We start from the raw sequence: 27,484 nt of genomic DNA, 5'->3' as shown, positions 1-27,484 counted from the left end.
CATTTCCACAATAACTTATGTACACACAGAAACCTGCACATGGATGTTTATAGTAGCTTTATCCATAATTGCCCTAAACAGGAAGCAACCAAGATATCCTTCAATAGATGAAAGGATACAGAAAGTGGTTTGTTTAAAGAATGAAATATTATTCCACAATAAAAAAAAAAAAAGGGCTACCAACCCATGGAAAGGTATGGAGGACATTTAAATGCATATTGCATTTAATATTGAAAAGTGAAAGGCATTAGAAAATGCCACATACTGTATACTTCCAGCTATATGACATTCTGGAAAGGGCAGCACTATAGAAACTGTGAAAATAGCAGGGGCTTCCAAGGGTTGGAGGGCGAGGAGAAGTATGAATGTGGAGCACAGGGATTTGTAAGGCAGTGAAAGTGTTCTGTACAACACAGTAATGGTGGGCACATAACAGGCATTTGGTAAAACCCATAGACCTGTACAACACAAAGACTTAACGCTAATGCAAACTGCTGACTTTATTTATTTATTTACTTATTTATCCATTTATTTATTTATATATTTTATTGATTTTTTACAGATAGGAAGGGAGAGGGATAGAGAGTTAGAGACATCGATGAGAGAGAAACATCAATCAGCTGCCTCCTGCACACCCCCACTGGATATGTGCCTGCAAACAAGGTACATGCCCTTGACTGGAGTCGAACCTGGGACCCTTCAGTCCAGAGGCCGACCCTCTATCCACTGAGCCAAACCTGTTAGGGCGAAACTGCTGACTTTAGTTAATAATATACTAATATCTGTTCATCAACTGTAATAAGACTGCAGCAATGCAAGATGTTAATAATAGGGGAAACTGTGGGAGCTGACCAGCGAGAAGGAGTATATGGGAACTCTGTATTTTCTCTTCTAAACTAAAAACTGCTCTAAGAAGTAAACTCTAGTAGTTAAAAGAAAGCATTATTGTAAGCCTATATTTAATTTGTAATATTCAAGCCCTATCCTGTTTGGCTTAGTAGATAGAGCGTCGATCTGCGGACTGAAGGGTCCCGGGTTAGATTCTGGTCAAGGGCACATGCCCAGGTTGCAAGCTTGACCCCAGTGTGGGGCATGTAGAAGGCAGCCGATCAATGATGTTTCTAGCTCTCTCTCCCTCTCCCTTTCTCTCTGAAATCAATTCAAATAAAATAGAAATTTATAATATTCAATACAGAATCATGATATTTAACCATATGATAAATGTGTGAACATATAATTAATATTTATAAATGCAGAAGAAAGATACAAGCACTAACTATAGACTAGCACATACAGTTATTTTGACAGAATGCCATAGTCCTAGTAACATCTGGGTTACTCATGTATCAAGTGGTGAAATTGCTTGTATTTGTGTATAAATCATAAATATTTCCATCTTACCCAATTTTACTGACAACAGAGCATATAATGGCAAAAAAAAAAAAGTTTCCTAAGGGAAAATAACCCTTCTAGAGAACCTGACATTTATAATTACTGGTTAATAGGATTAACCAGTAATTATAAATGTAACTAAAACTCTAGGGCCTAGATTCTAGGACAATTAGAAAAAGAAAGGGTGCCACTATTCTCAAATTCATTCATGCTATCCTTCAGGAAAGTTAGTTCAGACTTTGAGGAGGCACTGAGATCTAATACAGCATCCCAAGGCTTCATTAGGAAATATATGAAAAATTCCAGTTGGAAATAAAATGTACATTCCCATTACGATGTTTAATGTTTGCAACATCATTTGATGCATTACTATGGAGCAGCAACACCAGTCTATCTAACCATCTCCTGCTTATGTATGAGAGCTTTGCTTTGATGCGGACAAAGTAGGGTGTTTTCTCTTATAAAATTTTTCCCAGTTTGGATCACACACATGACTCAAAACATACTACAAGCCTCAACCTCATAAATATTGCATGTCACGATCCAGATAAGGAAACATGTATCTCTATACATTTTTACTCCTCTGTAGTTATATGAAAATTATCTTACCAGTGTACTCTGGGAAGCAGACACTAAGATGCACTTTGGTGACTTTTTCTTGAAAGAGATCTTTTTTATTGAGAAACAGGACAATAGAGGTGGTGGCAAAGTACTTGTGATTACAGATACTGTTGAACAGGTGAAGGCTTTCTTGCATTCTGTTCTGTTTGGTTTAAGAGATGAGAATGTGTAGAATTATTACTTGCAAAATATTAATCTTGGACATGATAAACAGGGATCTAGAAATAACACCTTTGGAAGGCCTTAATTGTGTTGGAAAATGTGGTAGTAATATTGCAAACTGAAAATGCTTGTTTTTCACCCTGGCCTTGACTTACCGCTTCTTCATCTTCCACTAGGACCATGTCATAGGCACTGAGTGCTGCACAAAATATAATGCATGTAACTCCTTCGAAGCAGTGAATCCATTTCTTTCTCTCAGATCTCTGTCCACCAACATCGAACATTCTTAAAAAAAAAATAATAGAATAACAAAACTTGCAAATAGCCTCCAAAATTCTCATTAAGATTAACTTTTAGAATTTTAAGTGGATACTTTTATATCTCTAAAAGGTAGTCGTTTGATTTTTATTCATTATAAAATACATCTTCTTTGTCCAATTTTCAGCTCAAGGACTAAAGAAGAAATTTCATCATTTTCTTTTTTTACTTCATGCAAACTATAGTAAAATAAATCACACACTGACTTCGAGCATGTGGGAAATTTAAGGTAGCTTAGAATTTTAGTAAGAAATTGATTAGCCTTAGGAGATTTTGATCAAAGTTTATATATAGTCTTAAATTAATATAATCCACAAGAAGATTGGAAACTATCATAGTTCTGATAATATACTTCCTGGACTGTTTTCTTAGCTTTTCCTACATTCATTCATTCAAATGATTATTGAACTTGATCATGATTGGAAGAATTAATATTATTAAAATGCCCATGCTACAGATTCAATGCAATCCCTATCAAAATCCCAATGGTATTTATCAAAGAAATAGAACAAACAATCCTAAAATTTGTATAGAACCACAAAAGACCCAAATAGCCAAAGCAATCTAGAGGAAGAAGAACAAAGCTAGAGGCATCAAACTCCTTGATTCCAAACTATATTGCAAAGCTATATTAATTAAAACAGTATGATATTGTCATAAAAAGACACATAGACACAATGAAACAGAATAGAAAGCCCAGAAATAAATTCATGCACTAGACATTGTGCTAGACCTACAGCCACAAAGATGAAAAAATATCCTCACTATCTTCAAAGCGCTCTCTGTGTGATAGAGAGAAAAACAAATACATTTTTATAATATTATTTAATAAAATTCTAATCTATAAGGTAGAGTGTGAGCCTAGAGAGAGATTTACTTTAGCCTGTGGGATCATGAAACTTACTCAGAGGAGGTGTTTGAATATTTGGTTCTCCTTCTGTTTTTCTATTTTGGCACAAGGCACCAATGTGAACATGGCAATTCAATACAGAAACTACATTTTTAATGCCCTACATCCCCTTACCATCCATTTAGAACACATCAAAAATGCAGTTTCTAATTCAACCACTTCTTTCCAACTCTTTTCCTCTTGGATAAGCCACCAACATTTCTGACCAGGGCCATTGCCAGAGGTCTACTATCCAATGGCATCTTTTCCACCTTAGAATCAAACCCAAACTGGTTTAATGACCACTAAGGCCACAGCAGTTTTGGTTCTTGCTTACCTATCCAAGTTCATACCATGTTCCTCTTTTTAATACATCCCAATCACAAGGTTATTCTTTCAGTTCCTTTAATATAAACCTAAATTTTGCTATTTCAGGACTTTTGTAGTCTGTCTCCTTTCCATGTGACATGATTCCCCTTTTCTTTATGTAACACTTCTTTCTCAACAGGTCTCAGTGTTAATGTCTCCTCCACCAAGAAGGCTCTCTTCATCCCTCACTTACTTTTATCACACCACTCTCTTAATGTCCTTTATAGTAATTGTCACAATCAGTCATTAACTGGTTTGGTTATTTATATGTTTTACATATTTAGCATCTGTTATCTCCCTAATAGAATAGTGGCCTCATGAGGGCAGGGACCTTATCTATAGTAGTGATGGCTATATCCCCAGTGTCAGGCACAATCCCTGATGTACAATAGACATGCAATAAAAATGTGCTAAATAAATGAGTATATTCCATGTTAATGGCATGGAGGGGGTATTTTAATGTAAAGTGCATGTGTAAGGAATGAGAGAACATGGTGTGTTGTGGATATCATTAAGTTTAAGTCTACTTACTCTGAACCAGAGGTCCTCAAGTAGGACATATTATCTGATTGTCTCAAACCCTCATCGAGTGAATTGCAATTACCTTTGCTGTGGAGTCTGACCTTTCTCCTCTGGTCAGATGGTTCTATGTGGTGCCAAACAGGTCACTGGGAAAATTCTCCACCTTTCAGGTGTTTTGTTTCATTTTTCTGATGGAGATACTGTAGGCAGTCTGTGTTCTAGGTGTTTCACATATTCTCCATTTAATCATATATAAATACATGATGGATCATTTATTGGCAAAGAAATGTGATAGTGTCATTGGACAAAAATGCATTAACTTGTGGAATAACTTGGTGAGTTGAGGATGGAGTATACATCACCAGGTTTAAACTTACGGTGGGCTTTGTCAAACTAAATCCACCCCTTGTATTCCCACCCACTCGATTTTAACATGTAAGAACCTCCATAATTCTTGTTTCTTTTTTTGCTCTAATCCTCTCATCAGAGTTTGCTTCCACGGTGGGTATCCTATAAAGGAGAACTAACTCTTCACAGAGCCAGGACAAAAGTCACTGGATGAATGGGATATTTGTTCTGAGCGCCAAATATTCAAATTTCACAGTAAGAATGATGGAACCAATTTCCAAGATATCTTGATTAAGTTTTCCCTATTAAACAGGGTTTGGATTAGTCCTATTAGCATTTGTTTGGGGCATCTTTTATCTTCTTTTATGGACAATGAACCTATCTTCATCTATTCTGACTGATACTTTCTTTATTTAATCACATTTATATTTTCAATCAGATATATTCAAATTTTGCAAATCTGAGAATATTCTTTTTTAAAAAATATATATTTTATTGATTTTTTACAGAGAGGAAGGGAGAGAGACAGAGAGCTAGAAACATCGATGAGAAACATCAATCAGCTGCCTTCTGCACACCCCCTACTGGGGATGTGCCCACAACCAAGGTACATGCCCTTGACCAGAATCAAACCTGGGACCCTTCAGTCCGCAGGCCGACGCTCTATCCACTGAGCCAAACCGGTTTCGGCTGAGAATATTCTTAATGTGACTTTAGATAACTGCTCAGATTCCCTGCATGGTAACCAAATATTTTATCTCTGAGAGGATAATCTTGTTTCTCTCATGTTGATATATTTTTGATTTAAAAATAATTTACAGAGTCCCTAGTAATGAAAACATTATAGAACTGAAATGTTCATTAGCAAATCAGACCAATAGCTGGAGTTTTGCTTTTTATATAGATTTTTCAGGATATAATGTTAGTTCTAAGAAAACTTGCATTATATTTTTCTGCTGTTGTCATAATTTAGTTTTCATACATCACTTTTCACTTTAGTGTTTTCTCTAAATTTTAATTTGAGGCTTATTTTAGAGCTATAAAGCATAACATCCTATTGATACAATTTGAAGATTCCCAAAGTAGAGCATTTATTTATTATACATTTCACTGAAGCAGTGATTTTCTATATGTGTGTGTGTTTATATTCCATCATGACCATTCTGTGAAAAACGAAGATAAACACAAAGAACACATATACTTGCTGATGAACATTTGGTTTGGGCCAATCTATATGGGCAATTAATCTGGAGAACGGACATGTGATACAGCTTGAATACCCTTAATTCCCTAAACAGTTAAGGTTACCAGAGTGCCATAATAACAGAGATTGGAACTTGCAGTTCTCATTTTGGGTAAAGAATTTTGTTCTTGTTTTCGGTAATATATATTTTCTTATTAAGTAAGGTACTTAAGCTAGAATTCTTTTTTTTTTTTTTAACTTTTTAAATGCCTGAAATGTCTGATGCGGCTGTAAATTGACTGGTCAGGCTTTTAACTCATAGCAGAACATCAATAATTTGTTAAATTGCCCAGAGCATTAATATAGGGCAAGTCATCAAAGTTTTATAGCTTTATATTAAGCAGTTGACTAAACATTTGAGTTTATAGTCTATTATAAATTTTTGAGTTTTATGGGTTTATGGTAAACAATTGGCTAAATATTTACCACACAAGATTATTCATACTTCATATCAGAATAGATTATTATTAATCTGCCCTTTACAGTGCTTGCAAAACCATTATATGACATAGGATAGCTAAAAATAAATAATGCTACTGTAGCTAATTTATTTGTTAAATGTTTTTGCTCATCCTATAAGCATGTGATTCTCTTAGAAAAATTATAATTACTGACATCTACATATTTGACCACACAAAAAAATAGATCTAATCTGAGTAGGAATTTATTTAAATTATTTACTTAAAGTATTATTTTAAATTATTAAATTATGAGATTTATTCAAGATACTTGGTTTTAACACAATTGACATAACCTCTTATGATGGCTACATGACAGGGTCAACAGATGGATCTGTGTCATCACTACAGAGCCATAGCAAAATGGCCTAATCAAGTCTTTGTCTTGTGCTCTGTTCTAAAAATCAGGGTAGACACTTGCAGACATAAAGTATATGCACAGAGGTCATTCTAAAATCCTTAATTATTTGGGGTTAAACAAAAAACAGAATCAAAAGGACTTACAACTATGAGGGAGCCAGGGTCTCTAAACTCCCATAATTGTTAGTATCATTATATACTTTTTGCTAAATCTGTGTGCAAGTTTGGAACTTAAAATGCCCACTATGTAATTCTCTACTTATTGAATAGTATAATTTATAAATTCATTAAAATAAATTCTATCACTAGAATAAATTACACATTATGTTCTATAACTTATTATTTTGGTAATATTAACCATAAACATAACTTAATCAAATAGATAGTATACATGAGTTATTGCTCTATGAGACCCAATAGAGAATAACAAAGCTAAATTGAAATATAGCTGCTGGGTAGACACCAGACTCACTCCTGAGCTAAGATGAATCTACCTCCCAGAAATTAACACAGTGCGCATGACTCAACTTCAAATTCAGGAAAATTATAATTTATTTTATATGATATCCATTCGAATGTAGAAAATAATTATATTAAATTTAAAATATCTCAAGCTTTATGTTGTAATATTTTCTGACCTCTTTTCATTGACTTCTGTATAGTTTTATGTTCTGTCAATTGTTTTTTAATCATGGAAAGTGACTTCTCTATAATTGTTTAATAAATTCTAATAAATCTGTAAGTTCTTTGTCCTGAGGAATTATTTTACAAAAATAAGAGGTCTCACATTTGCATTGCATTTTCCATTTACACAGTATTTTAACACCTGTAAAGGTAATTAATTTTATCAGTTTGACAGTTGGCGTTCTGGTTTGATAAGAACTCTAAGGTAATTTCCACTAAATTAGGTGATACATGAAAATGATACAGTACATTGGCAGAGATAATTTTTCATTTTGAAGTTCCTGTTTAAAATTCCTGAATACTCTAATTTAATATGTAAATTAAGTATTTGGTTTTTAAATAGTGATATGATAATTTATGGTATGTGAATACAAATCAATGCTAATGCACTATATTTTAATACCTGGGCGCTTTCTGAAATAAATTGGAATGTACATTGTTTTTATATTTCCTGTTTGAAATACTACAAAATTTTAGACTACAAATGCCTGTATGCTTTTAGATAATCTTATTCAGCACTTCAAAAAAAGGAAAAAAGGTGACTTAACTGTGAGAATTTATTAAAGAATTAATATTGCTCTGACTCAACTTAAAAACATATTTAATTGATTTTAAAGAATTCTCTAAATCCCACCTGGTGTGGCTCAGTGGTTGAGCGTCAACCTATGAACCAGGAGGTCACAGAATCGGTCAAGGCACATGCCCAGGTTGCAGGCTCAATCCACAGTGGGAGTTGTGCAGGAGACAGCCAATTCTCTCTTATCATTGAGGTTTCTACCTTTCTCTCCCTCTCCTTTCTTCTCTGAAATCAATAAAAATATATTTTAAAAAAGATTTCTATAAAAAGTATAACTGTGTTCTTTAATATTTTTATAGTAAAATTTAAATATTTTGTAGAAAAATTTCCTGCATTCTCTTCCTCATAGAAGATGCCTTTAATAACTTACCCTCTTGAGTCAGTGAGAAAGAAAAACCTATTAAGAAAAGAGCTGAAAAGTGGGTTTAGTGGGTGGCAAAGAGGTAGTAGTTGTGTAGTGTAGAAATTCCTATCCTATATAATAAAAGCCTAATATGCAAAAAAGAAATGGAAGCTAAAACTAGGTGAAAGATTTCCCCAGGATCATATATAGAAGTACTAGAAATGTGATTAGCACGCACGCATTTCTAATTTCAAAGGCTGCACTTCTTACACTGCATGTCACTGATGGGCTATGGATAAATTGGGATGGAAACTATTCTTTTTCTATAATGCATCTGGCATGTGCTTCTTCTAGTCTTGTTGGTCATTCTTAAGTCCCTTCAGAGAGAAGAGGGTAAGGGGAATAAAATCAAATGACAGCCTGATGGGGAGATATCTCTGAGCTGGCAGCCCCAATGGGACTCGACAAGCCTGTGCTGCTAAAACCAGGGCACATGATTGCCAATGAGCTCACTAAACCTCAGAAGTCATGTTCATTTCCTGGAACACCTATTTCACTCAGAACTAAATATAAATATTCATAAATTTATAAAGCAAATATTCTGAGTAGTATTCATTTGCATTTTAAAAATAACACAGTGTTTTAAATATATTTTTTCTCACAAGAGGCCTCTCCAGGAAAAGAACATGACTTCTGAGGTTTAGTGAGCTCATTGGCCATCATGTGCCCTGGTTTTAGCAGCACTGGCTTGTCGAGTCCCACGGGGCCTGACAGCTCAGAGATATCCCCCCATCAGGCTGTCATTTGATTTTATTCCCCTTCCCCTCTTCTCTCTGAAGCGACTTATGAATGACCAACAAGACTAGAAGAAGCACATGCCAGATGCATTATAGAAAAAGAATAGTTTCCATCCCAATTTATCCATAGCCCATCAGTGACATGCAGTGTAAGAAGTGCAGTCTTTGAAATTAGAAATGCGTGCGTGCTAATCACATTTCTAGTACTTCTATATATGATCTTGGGGAAATCTTTCACCTAGTTTTAGCTTCCATTTATATATATATATATATATATATATATATATATATAGAGAGAGAGAGAGAGAGAGAGAGAGAGAGAGAGAGAGAGAGAGAGAAAGCGAGAGAGAGAGATTTCAGAGAGGAAGGGAGAGGGAGAGAGAGAGATATAAACATCAATGATGAGAGAGAATCATTGATCGGCTGTCTCCTGCTTGCCCCCTACTGGGTTATCAAGCCTGCAACCGGGGCATGTATCCTGACCGGGAATCAAACTGTGACCTCCTGGTTCATAGGTCAATGCTCAACCACTGAGTCACGCAGGCTGGGCTTACTAGTAGCTTCCATTTCTTGGTGTAAAGATAATGTACATAGAGTGTTTGAACTAGTACTTGTATTCATCTAGCAGGAATTGACTGTGTGCTCACTCTGTGCTAGCCATGCTGATAATCATGGAAGATAGAGCTGTAAACAGACACGGCCCTTGGCCTCCTGGAGCTCAGAGTGTATGAGGCAGAAACAGAAAGAGAAAGAGTGAACTGATAAAGAAACAATTTCATATATTGGTTTTTCAAAAGAAAAAAAATGTAGTTTAATATATCAATGATAGGACAGCGGCTCACATTGGTGTAGCTATTAAGTGCTGTTTCTTTGCAATTCTTCCCAACTGTACATGAGTGACAACATGTTGGTCAGTTGAAATTGGATGTTGTCAGGTTATTTACACCAAGGAAATAATAAAGGGTCACAGATAAGCCTTCCCCATCTCCCTGCCCCCGAGAGCTTGTTCTTATACATTTACCAGCACACTGCTGAGTTTAGTAGTGACAGGGATATGCAAGGATGATTAATAGATAGGATGATCAAGGCTCGCTGAGGAGATAGCATTTGATTCGAGGACTTAAGAAGGAGCCAGTCCTTGCTGACATCCAAGGTCAGAACATTTTAGGCAAAGAGAACAGGAAGTACAGAGGCTCTGTGCCTTGAATGTTTGACGAACAACTATTTATAAAAAAAGATAATTTATGATGGTGCCTACCTATTTCTGAGAAGATAGTAACAGACCAGGGTTTCTGAGAATGACCAGGGTTGCGAACTTCTAGGTGTTTGATATGTGACATTAATTTTCATAACTGACTTATGAACCGGACAATCTAGGATCTGGGGAATTTTATTAGCTTATGTAAGACACGCTAACATCAAGTGATAACTTTTTTCTAGGACTTTACAATAAACTCATTAGACAAGTAAAGAAAAGGGGCCTTTGTTCCTCAACAAACGCTGTTCTTTAATGGAGAACCTGGGGGTGGAAACTTGGAATAGACTCAAGGCTTATACCTACCTTTTGTGTTTCAGCGAGAAATGTGGAGAGGAGGAAGGAGAGTAAGAAAGAAAAGGCAAGTGTGCCAGAAATGCTTTGAGAGACCTCGGGCAGGCAGAGGACAGAGCAGTTGGAGTTGAGCTCCCAAAGGAAAACCCCAGAAACTAGACCACAGATCAGGAGACTGGAGAAAGTAGTTGCCAAAGAGGAAATGCTCCATAGTGATGACAGGACTGGAGATAAGCTTTGCTTACCACCTAACCGACAGGGGATGTCAATCCCAGTCTTTGCGGACCTTTTACCCTGGTTTGCTCTTTCACTCACCTTTCAGAAAATTAACTATTTGTGGGCCTGAGATTTAGGATACATTTTGAAGAGCTTTCTTCCACACTAACTTGTAAATTATCCTGTAACAACTATTGTAATTAGATATTGTGTATTACCAATTTTAATACTTAAAATGCCTTAAAATATTTTCCCACTAAAATGAATTTCCCCCACAAGTTAATACAAATAATTAATGTCACCTTTTTTTCTAGTTTTTCTACTTTTCAAAAATGTTCTTATTACTGCATGCATGAATGACTTTATTAATTATACTTTACTGACTTTTTTTCATTACTAAAGGATACATGTAGAACCTGGTTTTAATGCTTAATCTTTCACCTTATCCACAATTGGTAGGGAGAAGTGCTTAAGTTTCAAGGGACCCTTTCTATCACTACAATAGGGATTTTTATTTCTTGCTATCATAGAAGTGTTTTCCTTTGGTAGCTCAAGTCCAATTGCAATAGAATTTCTAAGATGGTCTTGATAATGCAATGACAATGGAACGAATGGGATCGTTTTCATAACCAAACCATACTTATAAAGTAGGCCTTGCTATTCCAGTAAATAGCATCATATTCAAATAATTCTCTTCTCAGTTATTTGCATTTTTTAATTAAGGAAGTAAATTCATAAGAGTACTTCAAGCAAATGGGAGGGTTGGAAGGCAAAGGAAATAGGACCTCCAGCACCTGTTGCTTAAATGTTATTTAAATATATTTTCTTTTTTAAGTGGGATATCAGTTTCAAGTACGAGGAAAGTAAATTCTAGCTCCCACCTGTTCTCGGAGGGAAGGATGGAGCTCAGGATGAGGGTCCATGTGTGAAGCTATAGGCGGGCAGGCAAGGACAGCGGGAAAGAAAGTAAACTGGGCCTATGAGCATTCCCAAGGAGTCACTGCACTTGAACATGAATTAGAGCTTTGCTCTGTGCAGAAATATTGAGCATGACATGTCCTTTATTAATAGTTAAAAATATGTTTGCTTATACCTGAAATGCAGGTCTTTAAAGGAGAATTGAGTTTCAATGATTCCCGTTGTTTTCACTCGAGAATGTAGAACATCTTGCTCATTTGGGACATATCCAGGAGCTGTTATTCTGTCCAAATCATTAAGGTAGCTAAAAAAACAAACAAAACACAATAGCATATATATATCTTTAATTTTGTAAATGATTTTTTATTGTTGTTTAGAGTCCATTAAACTTATAAAAATCCAGATTGGTGGTTTTCAAACTCTGCTCATCAGAACTCTAAGAGCTTGGTGGCAAGGATGTTGCCTTGCGCTGAGTGTGGTCCACAGCTGACCTGTGGGGGTAGGGACACTGTTAAAAGCGGATAGATAAATGTTGCCTTTGCTTGTATTTTATAAGGTGTATGTGATATACTTGCCGGGGTGTAGATAGACATTTCAGAGGAAAGTTCTCTTTATTAGACTGACATCGTCCAAAAAGGTCACCTTGTGTTTGTGATCACTAGACTAGTCTCACAATGTCGTAGTTTGTATTTAGACACTGAATTTTAAGAGTGATTGATTTTAACATCATGATTTGAAAGTTGTTGTGTTGTTTTCCATGGATTTTTCTAGCTTAGGATTCTGAACAAATTTCACTAAGTTCCATGACTGTATCCACTTAGTCCAATAAAAGAAGAAATGTTTGACTTTCTTGCTTGTCCGCAGTGGAACTAATTCACGAAATTGCTGACCCACCCTGAGCCAGTAGCACTCCTGGGGACAGAAAGCTGAACCTACACACTGCACCCACGTCTACTTCCTCCACTCTTCCCTCAGGGCATCAGTGTGTCACACTCATCTCTGGAGGCCACTGTTCAAACCCTGCTATTACCAGGATGATTCTATTCTCTTTCTGCTCAAGGTGTCTCGGAGTGACGAAAGGCAGGAAGAAGTCTGACTAAGCCCAATGCTCTATAAGACGAATCTGTTAGATTAGAGGAAAGAAACTACTCTTAGCTTCATCCTTGAAACCAGATCCTAAAACTAAGTGTTTTATTGCTTTAAAAGCAGTTGAAAATCACTGTTCTAGATTTTTGATACAAAGGTTTTAGTAGCTTAGAAATATGGCTATTTCTGGAAAAATGTTAGAGGTAGCAATAGACCAGTAAGGTTTTTATGACAAAATTGTTCAGTATAATGAATCAAGTTTACACGTATGGCTTAAATAGAAAGATCATGATGGGTTTTCATCCAGTCAGATAAAATTTAAGAGGTAGGATCCACTTGAATATTAATCATTTAAAAGTTGAAATTTCCAGGGACTAAGTTGAGGAACTGTTTATGTCTTAGCATCTAGAACAATGCCTTAAAAAAGCAAAGCTATTTATCACTGGTTAAAAAAATAAATCCAACAGCAATATGGATAATTTATTCTTGAAGGGTCTTTCTCCTTTTAAGTGGAAATAAACTTAGAATTGGCAAAAAACGGCCCAGGACAAATAGACAATCACAATTCAGAAATACATATATGTAATAATGTGCAAATATATCACTCTGTTTTATTCTAACAGAGTTTAATTTATCTTTAAAAAAATGAGGAAAAACAAAGATATAAATATGTCAGAAGGAAGTATTGGAATATTTTTCTAGCTTACCTATTTTCTATTTTGTGAATCAAGTTTCTTTGTGCATTTTTTATGGACAAATTCTATATCGGTGGTAAGTATATTTATTATTGGCCAACTGATTCATGCAGAAGCAAAAACAAAATGAAACGAAACAGAAACATACCTGCCATGATAGATATTTAATTTATTTTAATAATAGGCAAATGAATGTTTTTGTAGTCACATTTTAATGTACTTTTATTTGTATATATAAATCATTTCAAGCAAAGCAGAAGCATTAGCAGAGTGACAGATTTGCATTTAAAATGTTTTTTTTTATAAACAAATATATGGTTTGGGTGCTCAAACCTGTAGACTAAATCTTAAACCAAACCACAGGCCCTAAATATATATAAGACAAATCACTTAAAAATATCTAATTTTTTAATCATGTAAAAATACCATTTTTTTCTGGTCAAGTCTATGTTAAATCTTAAAACATATGCAATTTCAATAACACACTAGTCTCAATGAGTAAATCATCAAATATTAATTAAAATATTTCCCTTGTTTGCCACTGTCATGATGCTTTTCCATCAGTGTGCTAGTAGTGATGGGGGAGGTGCTATGTTGCCAACAAACAGTATTCTTTTTCCTTGCACTGCTTAGGACTCATCTCTATTAGCTTCATTTTGAAGGGTATCTATGTTTGAGAGGATAACAAATATCTCTCACACACACAAAAAAAGACAGATAGAGAAAGGAAGGAAGAAAACAAGGGAAGGAGGGAGGTAGAGGGAGGGAGAGAGGAGCGGGGAGGGAGGGAGGAATTAAAGAGAAGAGGAAAGGAAAAAAAAGAAGAAAGAGGAGGGAGAGAGAGGAAGAGAAAGAGACCATTGCTTTATATAATGATTCTGAAATATACATGAATATGGTACTGATTTGATATTATAGTAACTAGTTTTAAAAATTGAATGTCATTCAGTATTTTAGACAAATCTGTTAATTTTTGGAAGAAAACAAGAGCCATTCAGCTATTATTCTTAGCAAGTTTTTACTTAATCATTCTTTAAAGGATCCCTAAGAACAAAAATGTTAATATTTAATTTCTCTTGATTTTATCTGAAATCATTTTTAGACATGGGGTGTATTATGTGGGTGGAATCAACTTTCCTGTTGTTACTCTACTGCAAGTAGATATTGTGTACTCGTGTTTAGCTTGAAGAACAGGTACATTGCTCTTAATATGAATCCATATTGTGATAGTCCCAGTACAAAACACATTTTATGTGTCAAAATAAAGAAAAAAACTAGAAAATACAATAAAATGTCATTTTGTCTGCTCACTTTGTCTACGATATGTACATGCTTTTTGCTATTCAATAGCAAAGAACTTGGTAAACATATGATAATATAATTATAAATACATTTTAAGGGAAAATTATATTAAACAATAATGTGTATCTAAAACTAGTAACAGCTTTCTATCATTTATTTATCTATCTAACTTTTCCTTCCTCCCATTTTTGAACTTTGCTAACCAATTTTTAATGAAAATATTCCATATTTCAGTTTCTTATTAATTTTGACTGCTTTTATCAATGATTCATATAAAAAAGCAATATTTTTCTATACTACTGACAACCCTCTTAGTATTAAAACATGAATATGTACTGAGAAACTTATAAAAGCAGTTATGTAAGCTCATATAATCATAAGATGATATTCATTCTCTACTTCATCAGTGAGACAAGAGTTGATAAGGGACAATGCATGCATTAGGTTTGGGATTTAAAATGAACATAAATGAATAATCACAGAAGACTGATCTTTTCCTAGAATTTATGTTTCTTTCTCTCTCCATAATCCTTCTGCCCATTATGATCAAAAATCTGAAGATCATGCAAGTTTTATTGTTCTGTCCTCAAATAATCTTTAATTTGTTTCACTTTCACATTACTGTTGTTGTTTTTTTCCTTACACAAGGCATGTTGTGTTTGGGGGTCATCAAAAGGACTGTATTTATATCTTTTACATATTAATATGCATAGACAGAAATATAGAATATGTAATGAAACTATATTTACATACATGCACACACATACTTGTAGGCATGTGACCATGGGATAAGATAAGAACCAGTTACTAAAATGGAAACCTAAAATCATTTTGATAATGCAATTATAAATAGTGTCACAACTTTCTAATTTCCTTGTTGCTGATAACTACAAACTGGATGAGAGCTATGAAAATTATATAGTCTTTCTTGAGACTCAAACAAGAATTCCACAATGTACCAGTGTTGTGAATATCAATACACTACTTTTTCTAGAACTCTTTGAATCAAAGCATGTGTCATTAATCTGATTACCTTAGACCATGACTTCAATAACATGATTAGAGATGAAATGAATAGCACAACCTTAGTGTGCATGTCACCATGCTGTGTTTATGTTGAGCATGACGCAAAATAATTAATTCCTTTTAGTTTGGAGAGAACATATCTATCTATCTATCTAGCTAGCTAGCTATTTATATATTAATGAATTAGTAGTCAATTGTCTTTTTTAAAATATATATATTTTATTGATTTCAGAGAGAAAGGGGGAAGGATAGAAAGATAGAAACATAAATGATGAAAGAGAACCATTGATGGACTGCCTCCTGCACACCCCCACTGGGGATTAAGCCCACAATCCGGGCATGTGCCCCTTACCGAAATCGAACCGGGAACTTTTCAGTCCTAAGGCCAATGCTCTATTCACTAAGCCAAACAGGGTAGGGCACAAGGATTTTTTTTCTTTAATCTTACATAACATCAGTAATCCAGTTATAGAGCAGTTCCAGGGTAGTTCAGAGATTAAATGCTTTCTTAAAGGAACTGAGTTTTCCCCCCCTAAATTTCTGCTTGCCACTATCAGTGAATAATCTTGGTAGCTGCAACTGCTACAAGTATAATAAGGCATGTGCCCTGACCTGGAATCTAACAGTGACCTCCTGGTTCATAGGTCGACACTCAACCACTGCGCCACACTGACTGGTCTTGAAAACATATTTAAAACATAGAGATCTTCTCAGGAAAACAATTTCAAAATTAGTTATTTAAAACTAGAGGCCCGGTGCATGACATTCGTGCACTGGGGGTAGGGTGGGGTGGGAGAGGGGTCCCTCAGCCTGGCCTGCACCCTCTCGCAGTCCAGGACCCCTCACTTCTTACTGCATACCTGCTTGCTGTTTCTTACCCCTCAGCTTGCTGCTCCTTAGCACTGTGCTAGCCAGCAGTCAGCCCGGCTTCTGGCTGTGCAGCACTCCCCCTGTGGGAGTGCACTGACCACCAGGGAGCTGCTCCTGCATTGAGCATCTGCCCCTGGTGGTCAATGCATGTCATAGCAACCGGTCGTTTTGCTGTTCGGTTGATTTGCATATTAGGGATTTATAATATAGGATGCGCCCCTGGTTATATTTTTTTGCATCTCATTTACATCACTTTGATCTTTTTTATTTCTCTTGAATTACTTTTTATTTTACTATAATAAATAGAAAAGCCATTTATTTTTCTTATTTGTGTGTATGAGTGCAGAATATACAGTTATAATTCTTAATTGTAAATATTTCCACCGCAATTCCTGTAGAAATGTATTCACTTACTAAGCTGCTGAATCGTTGAGCTGATACTCGGCTGACCTTTCAAAGCAGGCCTGAGTCCCCGGATCTCTCCACAGCCGTTTTATTACCTCCGCCAGGTCCTGCGTCATTCCTCCATCTTCTAGGGCATTTGCCATCGCATAAAGTTGTCTTTGGTCTTCCTATGGCAATGTTTTTATGAAAAGAATAAAAATGTGTCATTATTTGAAATCACATATTCTTTTTTTTAAAGAGAACATTTAAATTGGATGATTTTATATTATTTCTTTAGGTAATAATTCCATTGAACATGTAAACAATATATCTAAGGTGCCTTATGATCACTGGCTAATACCCAAAAGAGTTCTCCATTGCAAAAATTAATAGATTTAAGTATTATCATAAAAAGATAGGATATTTTGTTGTATATTTTGCTATAAATCATTAAGTTTTGATTATGATGTAAAAAGGGATAACAATAGCTTGGTATAAGTCCATCGAGCTCTCAGATGGTCAAATGCTCATAAAAGGGTAATGGATCTGATCTAAATTGGCACATAGTATTCCTTTGATAATGGCCACATTTTTTCCCTAGGAAATAAAGCTATCAAATAAGAATTAGAGAAATGGAAAATAAAACTCAGTATTCTAAAATCATACTGAAAAATTGATATACAATATTATTTGCCAGCATGTACCTCTTTGTAATCATATTACTAATGGTAAACATTTAAATATACTCAAAATTTTGAATGTCCAATGTAGTGCTGTTAATTGCATGCCTTTGGGGGTAAATTAATAGGGCAGAGTTAAGACAATGAAGAAAAAAAAAAGAGGAAAAGAGAAAGGAAAATAGAGAAGAAAGCAAAAATTGTGTTAGTCCTGATAGAATGTTTGGAGTTGACAAGAGCAGATATAAAAGTACACTGAGTAAATAATACAGTCCACAGTTTACCTAAACTAACTATCAAGTCTGTTTCGTAACAAAAATATTTTAAGAATAAGAATTTGAATTTCACAATAATTGTTGACCAATATAGACCAGGCAAATGAAGTCTGGGCTCACATTCTCCTTGTCTGATTCCAAAGCTCTTACTCTTTCCTGTACATATTCTTATACTCCAAGACAGCACATGTAATATCTCACACAATCCTCACAAACAGTCGCATAGACACTATATTTTTTCCCATTTTACAAATGAGGAATCTAAGAGTCAGTGCTTAATTTGATGAGCCAATAAAGAAAATAAGCATCAGAAGAAGAGTCAGACCCAAATATATTTTGTGAAATGTTAGGAGTATGTCCAATAAGAACTTGCTGGTTTTCTGATACAATTTAATTTATTGTTCTTATTGTAAATTGATGCCACGTTTATTTCACTGTTTTATTAAAAACCTGCTGAGAAACATAAGGGTATGTTTCTCAATGTTAGAGAGAGGCTTTCTTAAGATTAAAAACCTTATTTTTGTCTTTCTTCACATTGAGATTTTATTGCCAAACCAAACTGATCAAATGACCATTAGGCCAACATTTTTAAGTGGCTAAATCAGAAGTTTAAACCCCATTTTCTTGCATCAGCATTGGGTAAGTTTTAAATACTTCTTCCTGATTATTTGGCTATGAGAGAGAACTCCAAAGCCAATAAAATATGATGCAGCCACTTTTGCTGACATTATCTCATTTGCCTCTTTCCACTATAAAAATGCCATTTAGAAGAAATGATGCAATGAGACAGTTGCTCAAATAGTTTTGTCCATAAAGGGGAAAAACTACATGCCTTATTAGTATCCTATAACAAAAGCCTAATATGCTAAGTGTCCAGTAGTCCATCATCCGTTCAACCAAGCAAAGTGTAATATGCTAATGATATGCTAAGGCTGCTCAACCGCTCACTATGACGTGCATGGACCACCGAGAGGCAGATGCTCCGACTGGTAGGTTAGCTTGCTGCTGGGGTCCGGCCTATTGGAACTGAGTGAGATGGGCTGGATATGCCCTGGAGCCCTCCTGCAGCCTCTCCCTGGCTGGCCATCCTCCTGTGTCCCTCCCCAGCCCTGATTGTGCACCAATGGGGTCCCTCGGCCTGGCCTGCGTCCTCTCACAATCTGGGACTCCTCAGGGGATGTTGGAGAGCCAGTTTTGGCCTGATCCCACAGGCCAGGCTGAGGGAACCCACTGATGCACGAATTTGTGCACCGGGCCTCTAGTACCTTTATAAACCATGCTAATAAACTCTTCCATTTCTCTTTAAAATTTTCCATTTTAATTTAAATATGCTTTGTTTGTATAGATATCATGAACATAGTCTCACCTTGAGCATTTAAATGTCACAAAGTCCTCTTTGACCAATACATCAATCCTATTATCTCCCCCAAGAGCAAGCAATCCTATCAGTTTGGCTTTTGTATTTTGAGATCTTTAGTTTTTTTTATTTTATTGCATTCATAACTGAAGTTGATGGAGGTGATTTTCAAACCAGGCTGTACATGATAAACCCATGGAGCACTTCTTAACAATATTGATACCAGGACCTCAACACAAACAAGATGATCCAGCATCTCTGATGTCAATTTCTGCCAAGGTATTTTAAGGAATTTCTCCAGTGACTCAAATGTGAGGACTGAGTTAAGAATCAATATGCAGAATTTTTTTTGGTGTCTTTTTAAATCACATAAGTAATGTCTTATTGGACATACTGAATATCCATTCTTGAAGTTATTCCTCAGTTGCTAAAGGGCTAACACGGTAATTTAAAGAATCAAAAATTCATTTGTTTAAGGGCTTGGGTCCACCAAACACATTTGAATTTTTAAAATATATAACACAGGTACTAATGAGAACTTGTCTTTTACAGAACATCCAAATGGATTGAAAACTGAACTCCTACTGCTTATCTTACTCCCATGTTTTCAAAACTTCAGTATTTTCAAATCTCTTATTATTGCTCACACGACTCTACATTTTTGACTCATGCCTTTCTTTTTATACTTATTTCTCTCTTTCCTCCTCTCACCCTCTCTCCCTTTCCTCATTTCCTCAAGAACTACAGGACTCCTTCCTCTTTCTTGAACTCACCAAGCCCCCATTTCACGTCTTCCTTGTTGCTCACTTCCTGCTTCATTCGGTCTCTTCACAAATACCATCCCCTCATGCGTGCCATCTATGGCCATTCTTTTTCTATTACTCTCTAGCCCCTTGCCCTCCTTGATTTTTTTTCATAGTACTTATAAGTACTTATATAGTACACGTCTTTATTCTGTATCTTTTATATTATACTTTAAGCACTTGAAGGCAGAGATTTCATTATTTTGTTCACTTCTACATCCTTAAGACTGGGAAGAGAATCTAATACATAGTTCATGCCTCTGAAGTATTGTTGAATGAATGAATCGATAAAATAAATATATTAATTATCTCAGATCACACTTGTAGGGAAACTTTAATGGAACCTCCAATAATTTCCCACATTTTTTTTTCTATAGTCCCAAGTGGGAATGAGTGGCATCCTGAAGAAATTTTATTTCTTTATAATTTATTTGGAAAGGCATGGAAATTATGGTGGTTCTAGAATGGCTAATTCAAGGTTGCATAGTTTGGGGATTATTGCTTAGAAAGCAAAATATATATTTTCTGTACAGGTTACCCAGAACTTCCTCATCAATATTAGGGACTTGAGATGGTCCTAGATTCTAGAACCACATGAATATGCATTCTGAACCCTAGACTCATAATTCCAAAGATTGAAAAAAATGTATCTATCAAATGAAGGAAAATATATCATAATTTAGTTATTTGGGAAAATACCTGTTTAAAAGTTCCAAGCTTGTTGCTTCAGATTTTTAGAGTCTTTGATAACTAATATTGTTTGCAAATTTCCAAGAAGTTGTAATAGTATGTAAGTATCCCCGACTTATTTGATCACAGAACTTGTATCATAGACCATCTTCAGGAATATATGTTCTTTGGTTCAGATTGTAGGGTTCACTTTGCAGGGTGCTATGTCAAAAATAGTTTCAAAAACACCCAGATTGTGTGATAAAAGTGTTATAACTTTTAACATTCTTTAATGCTGGTTTACTGGATGTTTCAGAAGTTCTAAAGTAGAATATTTTATATATATATATATATATATATATATATAGAGAGAGAGAGAGAGAGAGAGAGAGAGAGAGAGAGAGAGAGAGAGAGAGGTAATATGCAAATTGTCTGTTATGGCGTCACAGTAATGACCGTTCAACAGGCTGCGCACGCATGGATTACCTCTAGGTCCCTCCTCCCCACCTCCGATCCTGCAGAATTGGCACAGATCCCTTCCGCCTCCCGTGGAAGTGGCACGGCTCCCTCCCACCAGTGCTCTCAGGCGCACTGCGGCTCCCGCCGGCTCCCACGGAAGCAGTGGGCGGCCTATTGCATATGATATTGTGCTCTGGGTCACTAGTAATATTCATAAAGGGTAAATGGAAATTTATTAAATGCCTTTATTCTGCCCTGTCTTGTTTCTTCAGCTTTATTCTCTTTACAAGTTCTATATTCCTGAAGTCAGTCTATTAGATATTAAACCAAAACAAAAACAAGCCCCCTTTCTTTTTTCTTTTCTTTTCTTTTTTTTTTTTTTTTTGTTAATCCTCATTCAAGGATATTTTTTCCATTGATTTTTAGAGTGGAAGGGAGGGGGAGAGACACATCAACTGGTTGGCTCCCACATGTGTCGGGGCCTGCAACTCAGGTACATGTTAGATGTGCAGAATAAAATAATACATTTTAATTTGCCTATATTCAAAGTGATTACTAAAAGGTTACTATATCTAATATTTACTGGGAGCTTACATTTTGCAATACTTGGTATTTAAATGTATATCTTACGTTTCTCCTTCATTTCACAATAGTCATTATAATTCAGTAAGGAAAGCACTAATATTTTGTGGGTAAGGGAGCTGAAATTAGAGACATTAAGTAACCGGTCTAAACTTAAGGAACCAGTAACCAAAAAACTCACGTAAATTTTTGGTTAAGTCTCTTTTCCTCTTTGAATGGCAATCTGTGTGATAATGTACAATGGCTATGTAAGAATATATTACCTGGCATAAATAAACAAATAAAAAGAGAAAGAGAAAGCTGTAGGAAATCAGAACTCTGAATTGTACACATAGGTAAAGCGCTTAGCAATTAATCTGTTGAATACACAGTTTAAGTGAGATGCATAAAATGCATTAATCCTAAAATCAAATACTAAAGGTTGTGATTGAAACCGCTATCATTTATGTTAGTTTAAATAAAAATATGAGCTGTGTAGTGCCTGACAATGGTGATAATACTTGAGAACATAGTTACTCCTGAGAAGTTGTGCCAGTTGCTTAGTGCTGCTTAAATTAATCTGTTTTTTTCCCCATTCAATGCACATTTTGAATAAATTACATTTCTTTTATTTTTCAGTTAGCAATAATGGCAGCAATGTACAGAATCTATTATCTTCACTCCACCTGAATACCAGATCATTAAGACTTTTAACCAACAGATTTCAGGTCTTTAGTGATTGCTGGAATCACCTCTTTGCAAACACTGGGCTATATGAAGCACACAATATCTCTCTGTATAAAACTCTAATATGCAAATAGACCAAACGGCAGAACAACCAAACAACCAGTTGCTATGGCATGACCACCAGGGGGCGCACGCAGAACATGGCAGGCGTTAGCCGTGGCGGGATGGTGGAGCAAGTGAGCGGGGGCTCCAGACCAAGGCAGAGCACTGGTTGCTGTCATCCGAGTGAGCCTCTGGTGGTTATTGAAAATTCTTTGTTCCTGCATGCTGTGGCCTGCCTGGAGCTCACATCTGCTGCCAGCGCCCATCACGGGCCCCAATCACTCGGTGCCATCAGCGGGTGCGAGTGATGGCTGCTGGCCCTGATCGCCCCTGAGGGCTTCTCCACCTCCACCTGGTCCTGAAAGGTGATTAAAGCAGCGGCCGCACTCACACCTGCTGCTGGCGCCAGCTCCGCTCACACTTGCTGCTGGCGCTGGCCCCAATTGCTCCACTCAGTCAGCGGATGTGAGCGGGGCTGGTGCCACATCAGCACATGGGAGCGGTGGCAGTGGGAGCGGGGCTGCCAGCAGACGGGGGCTGGGGGCCGTGGCAGGAGGGGCTGGGCAGGGGCGCAGAGGATGGGCTGAAACCTGCCCCTGTGCCCACCACAACCTCTGGGCCCACAGTTCCTTTCAAGGTGCACAAATTCGTCCACTGGACCCCTAGTATTTAAATAAGTAGCAATAGGCAAGGTTGTGATTTCCAATTTCAGTGATGCAACTATATGGAATATTACACATGCAAATTAAAACAGTAAATTATTCTCAAATGAATGCAGAAAGAACACCTATTTTGGGAATTATTACTGCTTAGAAGAAAGAAAATAACTATTACAAGTATTTTTACAAAATACCTTGCATAGGAAGAAGTAATCTAATAGAAGCCAGGAGAAGTGGGTTTTGCTCTAAGGTCCAGCAATTGAAGGGAGGCCAATCCCTTATTTTGTGACTCTTATTTTTTCACATCTTTAAGTAAAAGGGTTAGTTCAGGTTGGCTTTTAAGGGCCAGTTCAACATCCTAGGTTTATAGGAAAAGACAGTCAGAGTGAAAACTAAACTACCCTTGAATAACAATGTGAGCACTACATCTTAGGATGATAAAAACAGTAAGGATATTTGGAGTTCATTTCTTGCAAGTTTCCCTTTTACATGAAGGAGAAAAACTGTAACCTAGAAAAGTAGGTGACTTACTGGAGCCGAGTTCTGGGTTAAGCTGTAAAGGAAGGAGAGCCTAGCAGAACTCCTAACTCTGCTTTACAAAGGATTTGCCCCAAGGACATTTCCGTGCTCTTTGTCAGGAAGAGGCAGAGCTAAATGGAATTTACTGTATTCCTTAAAATTAGTAGCATGAGCTTCCTCAGAAAACCAAAAGATAGAACTACTATGTGATTCAGTAAGTTCACTACTGGGTAGCTATCAAGAAGAAAACAAAAACACTAATTCAGAAAGATATATGCATCCTTATGTTCATTGCAGCATTATTCACAATAGCCAAGATATGGAAGCAACATGAGTGTCCATAAATAGAAAAATGAATCAAACAGTTGTTTTTTTATGCGCACACACACACATATATAAAACATACACATCTACACACATATGTATAATGGAATGTTAGTCATAAAAAATGGAACCTTACCATTTGTAACAATATAGGTGGACTTAGAGTAAAATAAGTCAGAGAAAGACAAATAGGTTATGATTCCACTATCTGTGGGGAGGAGTAACTAGGGGTAAAGGGGAATAAGAGGTACAAACTTCCAGTTACAAAATCAATCAATCACTGGGATGCAATGTACAGCACAGGGAATATCATCTATAGCATCAAATTAACTTTGTACAGTGACAGAGAGTTACTAGATAAATGTGGTGACCACTTCATAAGGTGCATAAACATTGAATAATTATGCTGTACACCTGAAACCTGTGTAATATTGTATGTCAACTATGCTTTAAGAAAAATAGGGGAAAAAATACTAGCATGAGATATTTTTCTTTTCATCCTAACCGCTTCCAATGGTCCTTTACATGGTCTAACCTACTGTTAAAATAGGGAAAAGTACAAATGTCACTTTTTTCCTTTGTACTTACTATACTGTTCTTCTCTGTTTTTATTTTCGTATGTCAAGGTATCTACGAATTACTTTGAGAACAATTCAATTGTCATCGGATGCAACCAGCTGCTCCCGGAGGGGATAGGGAAATGGGTGAGTTCTTCCTAAGAATTATATACAGTTACTCCCTTTTTGGGGTGTGGCTAACTATTGTTCTTTGGATAATACTACACGCTTTGTTTGTCAACTGAAATGGTTTTATATGCTTGCACACAAACTGTTTTAAAACAAGTTGATTTTAAATGTATTTTAACATAAAATAATTACATTACAAAATAGAAAATAGAAGAAAAATGAAACTACTTAGTTGCTATCTTAATAACAAAACTATGACTACTTGAGTATATTTACTATAGAAACATTTTAATCACATAATTTTGAGTTATTTTTAAACATAACATTATTAAATAATCGGTTCCATGCCACGGAGTCTTTGTAATGATCACTGAGAAATAATAACTGCAGTGTTTTTATTAAGAATAAAGTCTCCATGAAATGACTCACAATGAAACTAAGAAAATAAAGGTAAAGACCTTACAGTTTGATTTTATGGAATAAACTCTTTTGTATTTAGCAAATATAAACAGTATTTTTCTCTAATATAGCATATTATTGCATATTAAGTTTTACTTCTAGGAATAGATAATGTTGAATAAGGTTATAAAAGAAAAATTTCATTTAAAAGAAAATTGGAAATCTTACATTAAACAGAATTAATGTTTCCAAAATTCATATTCTTAAATTTTTGGTATAGATTAGTACTATAAGCTTATTAAGTCCTACTATTTTATCGCTCATGCTCCATTGTAGGACATAAAACTGTGATTATTAGCATACTTACTGCACTTCTGGCATTTTCATAGTCAATCCCGAGGGTGGTCATGGCTTTCACAATAGCTAGGATAGATTGCAATGTGTTACTGTAAATTACTGCTTTGAATTCCATGCATTCTTGCTCACTGTAACCGTTCTTATGGATGATCCTATAATTTAAACATGAAAAGCTTTCATGAGCCAAACGATTGATTTTTTAAAAATACTAAAACATAATAATAATTTGCTTGAATAAAATTAAAGTATATATTTATTGAAAAAGGAAGATTTTTGTCCATATATATGGTAAATCTGAACAATATTTTTTTGGTTTTTGGATTTTTATTTTCATTTGGGTTTAGTACAATATTTTCTTTCTGATTTCCTAATGCTAAATATAAAGACACCTTAGGATTTGCTCTAGATAAAGCACTATTAAAAATGGGAAAATCATGAACATTTTATTTAGAAAGCTTATTTCTTTTCAAGAGAAAAAACGCCCAGATTCCCAGGAAAAAGTTGCGTAAGTAGTGTTTACACATGATATCTAGAGGAAAAGAAGTAAGTTAGTATGAAATTCATGTCTTTTCCTCTCACTTAAGACACTCTGAAAAATAGGAGTGTGTGCTTTCTATTTAGAGCAGTAACAAAGGCATCTTTTTTTAATGTAGGTAATTCCTGGCTGTTAAATTCCTGTCACACTACATGCGTGCCACTGAGTAATCAAAGCTGAAATGCTCAGACATTTAATTTGGCTGAACTCTTCTTTTCCTTCCACTCATTCAATTAGAACTCAAAAATATTACAATAGTTTTAGAAATAGATTAAAATAGATTTACCTATTAAAAGCTAAAATCTTTGCGTATGCTAATTACTTTATTGCTTCTTTATTGCATAATGTGTTCTTATTTCTTTTAGTTAGTTTTTCTCTCTCATTGTTTTGGAAATGCTTTGTGCCCATTAGGCATTATTCTGGATGTCATGTTATTAAAGATTTGTGTTGTATCCATTTACCTAGAGACTTTAGCATGGGGGTGGGGGGTGGGGGGGAAGATCACACTATCTCCCAAGATATTAAAATCTTTAAATGGATTCTGCAGTGAAAGAGGTAGAGACAGTACCTGTATCTCTTCTACTTTTAATATCTTATTGCCAATAATTGCTGTATTTGTAATGTAAATATGGCCATGTTTATCTTGACATATTAAACAATTAAAATAAATTAATTAGTCAATTAAAGGCTATAGAAAATGCAGTAAAATATTTTTGTGGATATAGTAGGAATAAATTTATTAAAGAAATTCCAATTCTTAGTCAAAAATTAAAATTGGAAAATTATTTTAATTATTAAATCAGAATGCCAATTACAAATAGGGGTCATTTAGATTTTCTTCCTGGCACAAGTACTGATCCCTTTCCTTTCACCATTGAAAAAGGAAACATTTATCACAAAGCAAATGACAAAAACAGACTTTAAAAAGTCCAGCTGCAGTGGGACTTGAAGTAACTTGTTTTGGAGCTGCACAAATGTATTTCTGTGAAAGAGAGCTCTCTACCTGCAAGTTAATTCCTAGCTCTGTTCAAATTAATAAGCTTTTACTGGGCATTTTCTGTAACATATTACATTATGCACTGAAGAAAATGAATAAATTAAACAAGTCCTTCTTTCCCCCCACCCCCCAAAATATAGACTAGTCACTAGACACATTAATTCAAATTAAAAGATATTAAAATTTAATTCTTCAATCACACCAGCCCCAATGAAGTACTTAATACCTACATGTGGCTAGGACAGTGGTTCTCAACCTTCCTAATGCCGCGATCCTTTAATACAGTTTC

General features: G+C 35.5%; 2 protein-coding genes across 2 annotated transcripts in view; one reads left to right on the top strand and one right to left on the bottom strand.

Moving 5' to 3' along the window:
* CD36 (CD36 molecule (CD36 blood group)) overlaps positions 1-27,484 on the top strand; it is a 275,923-nt gene that overhangs the window by 69,413 nt on the left and 179,026 nt on the right. Inside the window, exon 3 of the mRNA XM_081102358.1 lies at positions 24,848-24,925. The gene's annotated coding sequence lies outside the window, so the exon portion shown is untranslated. The remainder of the gene's footprint in view (positions 1-24,847; positions 24,926-27,484) is intronic.
* Positions 1-27,484, bottom strand: part of GNAT3 (G protein subunit alpha transducin 3) — a gene marked incomplete at both ends in the record, with an annotated part of 47,545 nt that overhangs the window by 1,358 nt on the left and 18,703 nt on the right. Inside the window, 5 exons of the mRNA XM_081102360.1 lie at positions 2,002-2,155; positions 2,331-2,460; positions 11,942-12,070; positions 17,160-17,317; positions 25,674-25,815. Of these exons, the coding sequence (XP_080958486.1) occupies positions 2,002-2,155; positions 2,331-2,460; positions 11,942-12,070; positions 17,160-17,317; positions 25,674-25,815 (713 nt within the window). The remainder of the gene's footprint in view (positions 1-2,001; positions 2,156-2,330; positions 2,461-11,941; positions 12,071-17,159; positions 17,318-25,673; positions 25,816-27,484) is intronic.

The sequence above is a fragment of the Myotis nattereri genome (genome assembly GCF_964212035.1).
Source record: "Myotis nattereri genome assembly, chromosome: 11".
NCBI classification, from domain to species: Eukaryota; Metazoa; Chordata; class Mammalia; order Chiroptera; family Vespertilionidae; genus Myotis; species Myotis nattereri.
This window is presented reverse-complemented; position numbering and strand designations above follow the sequence as displayed.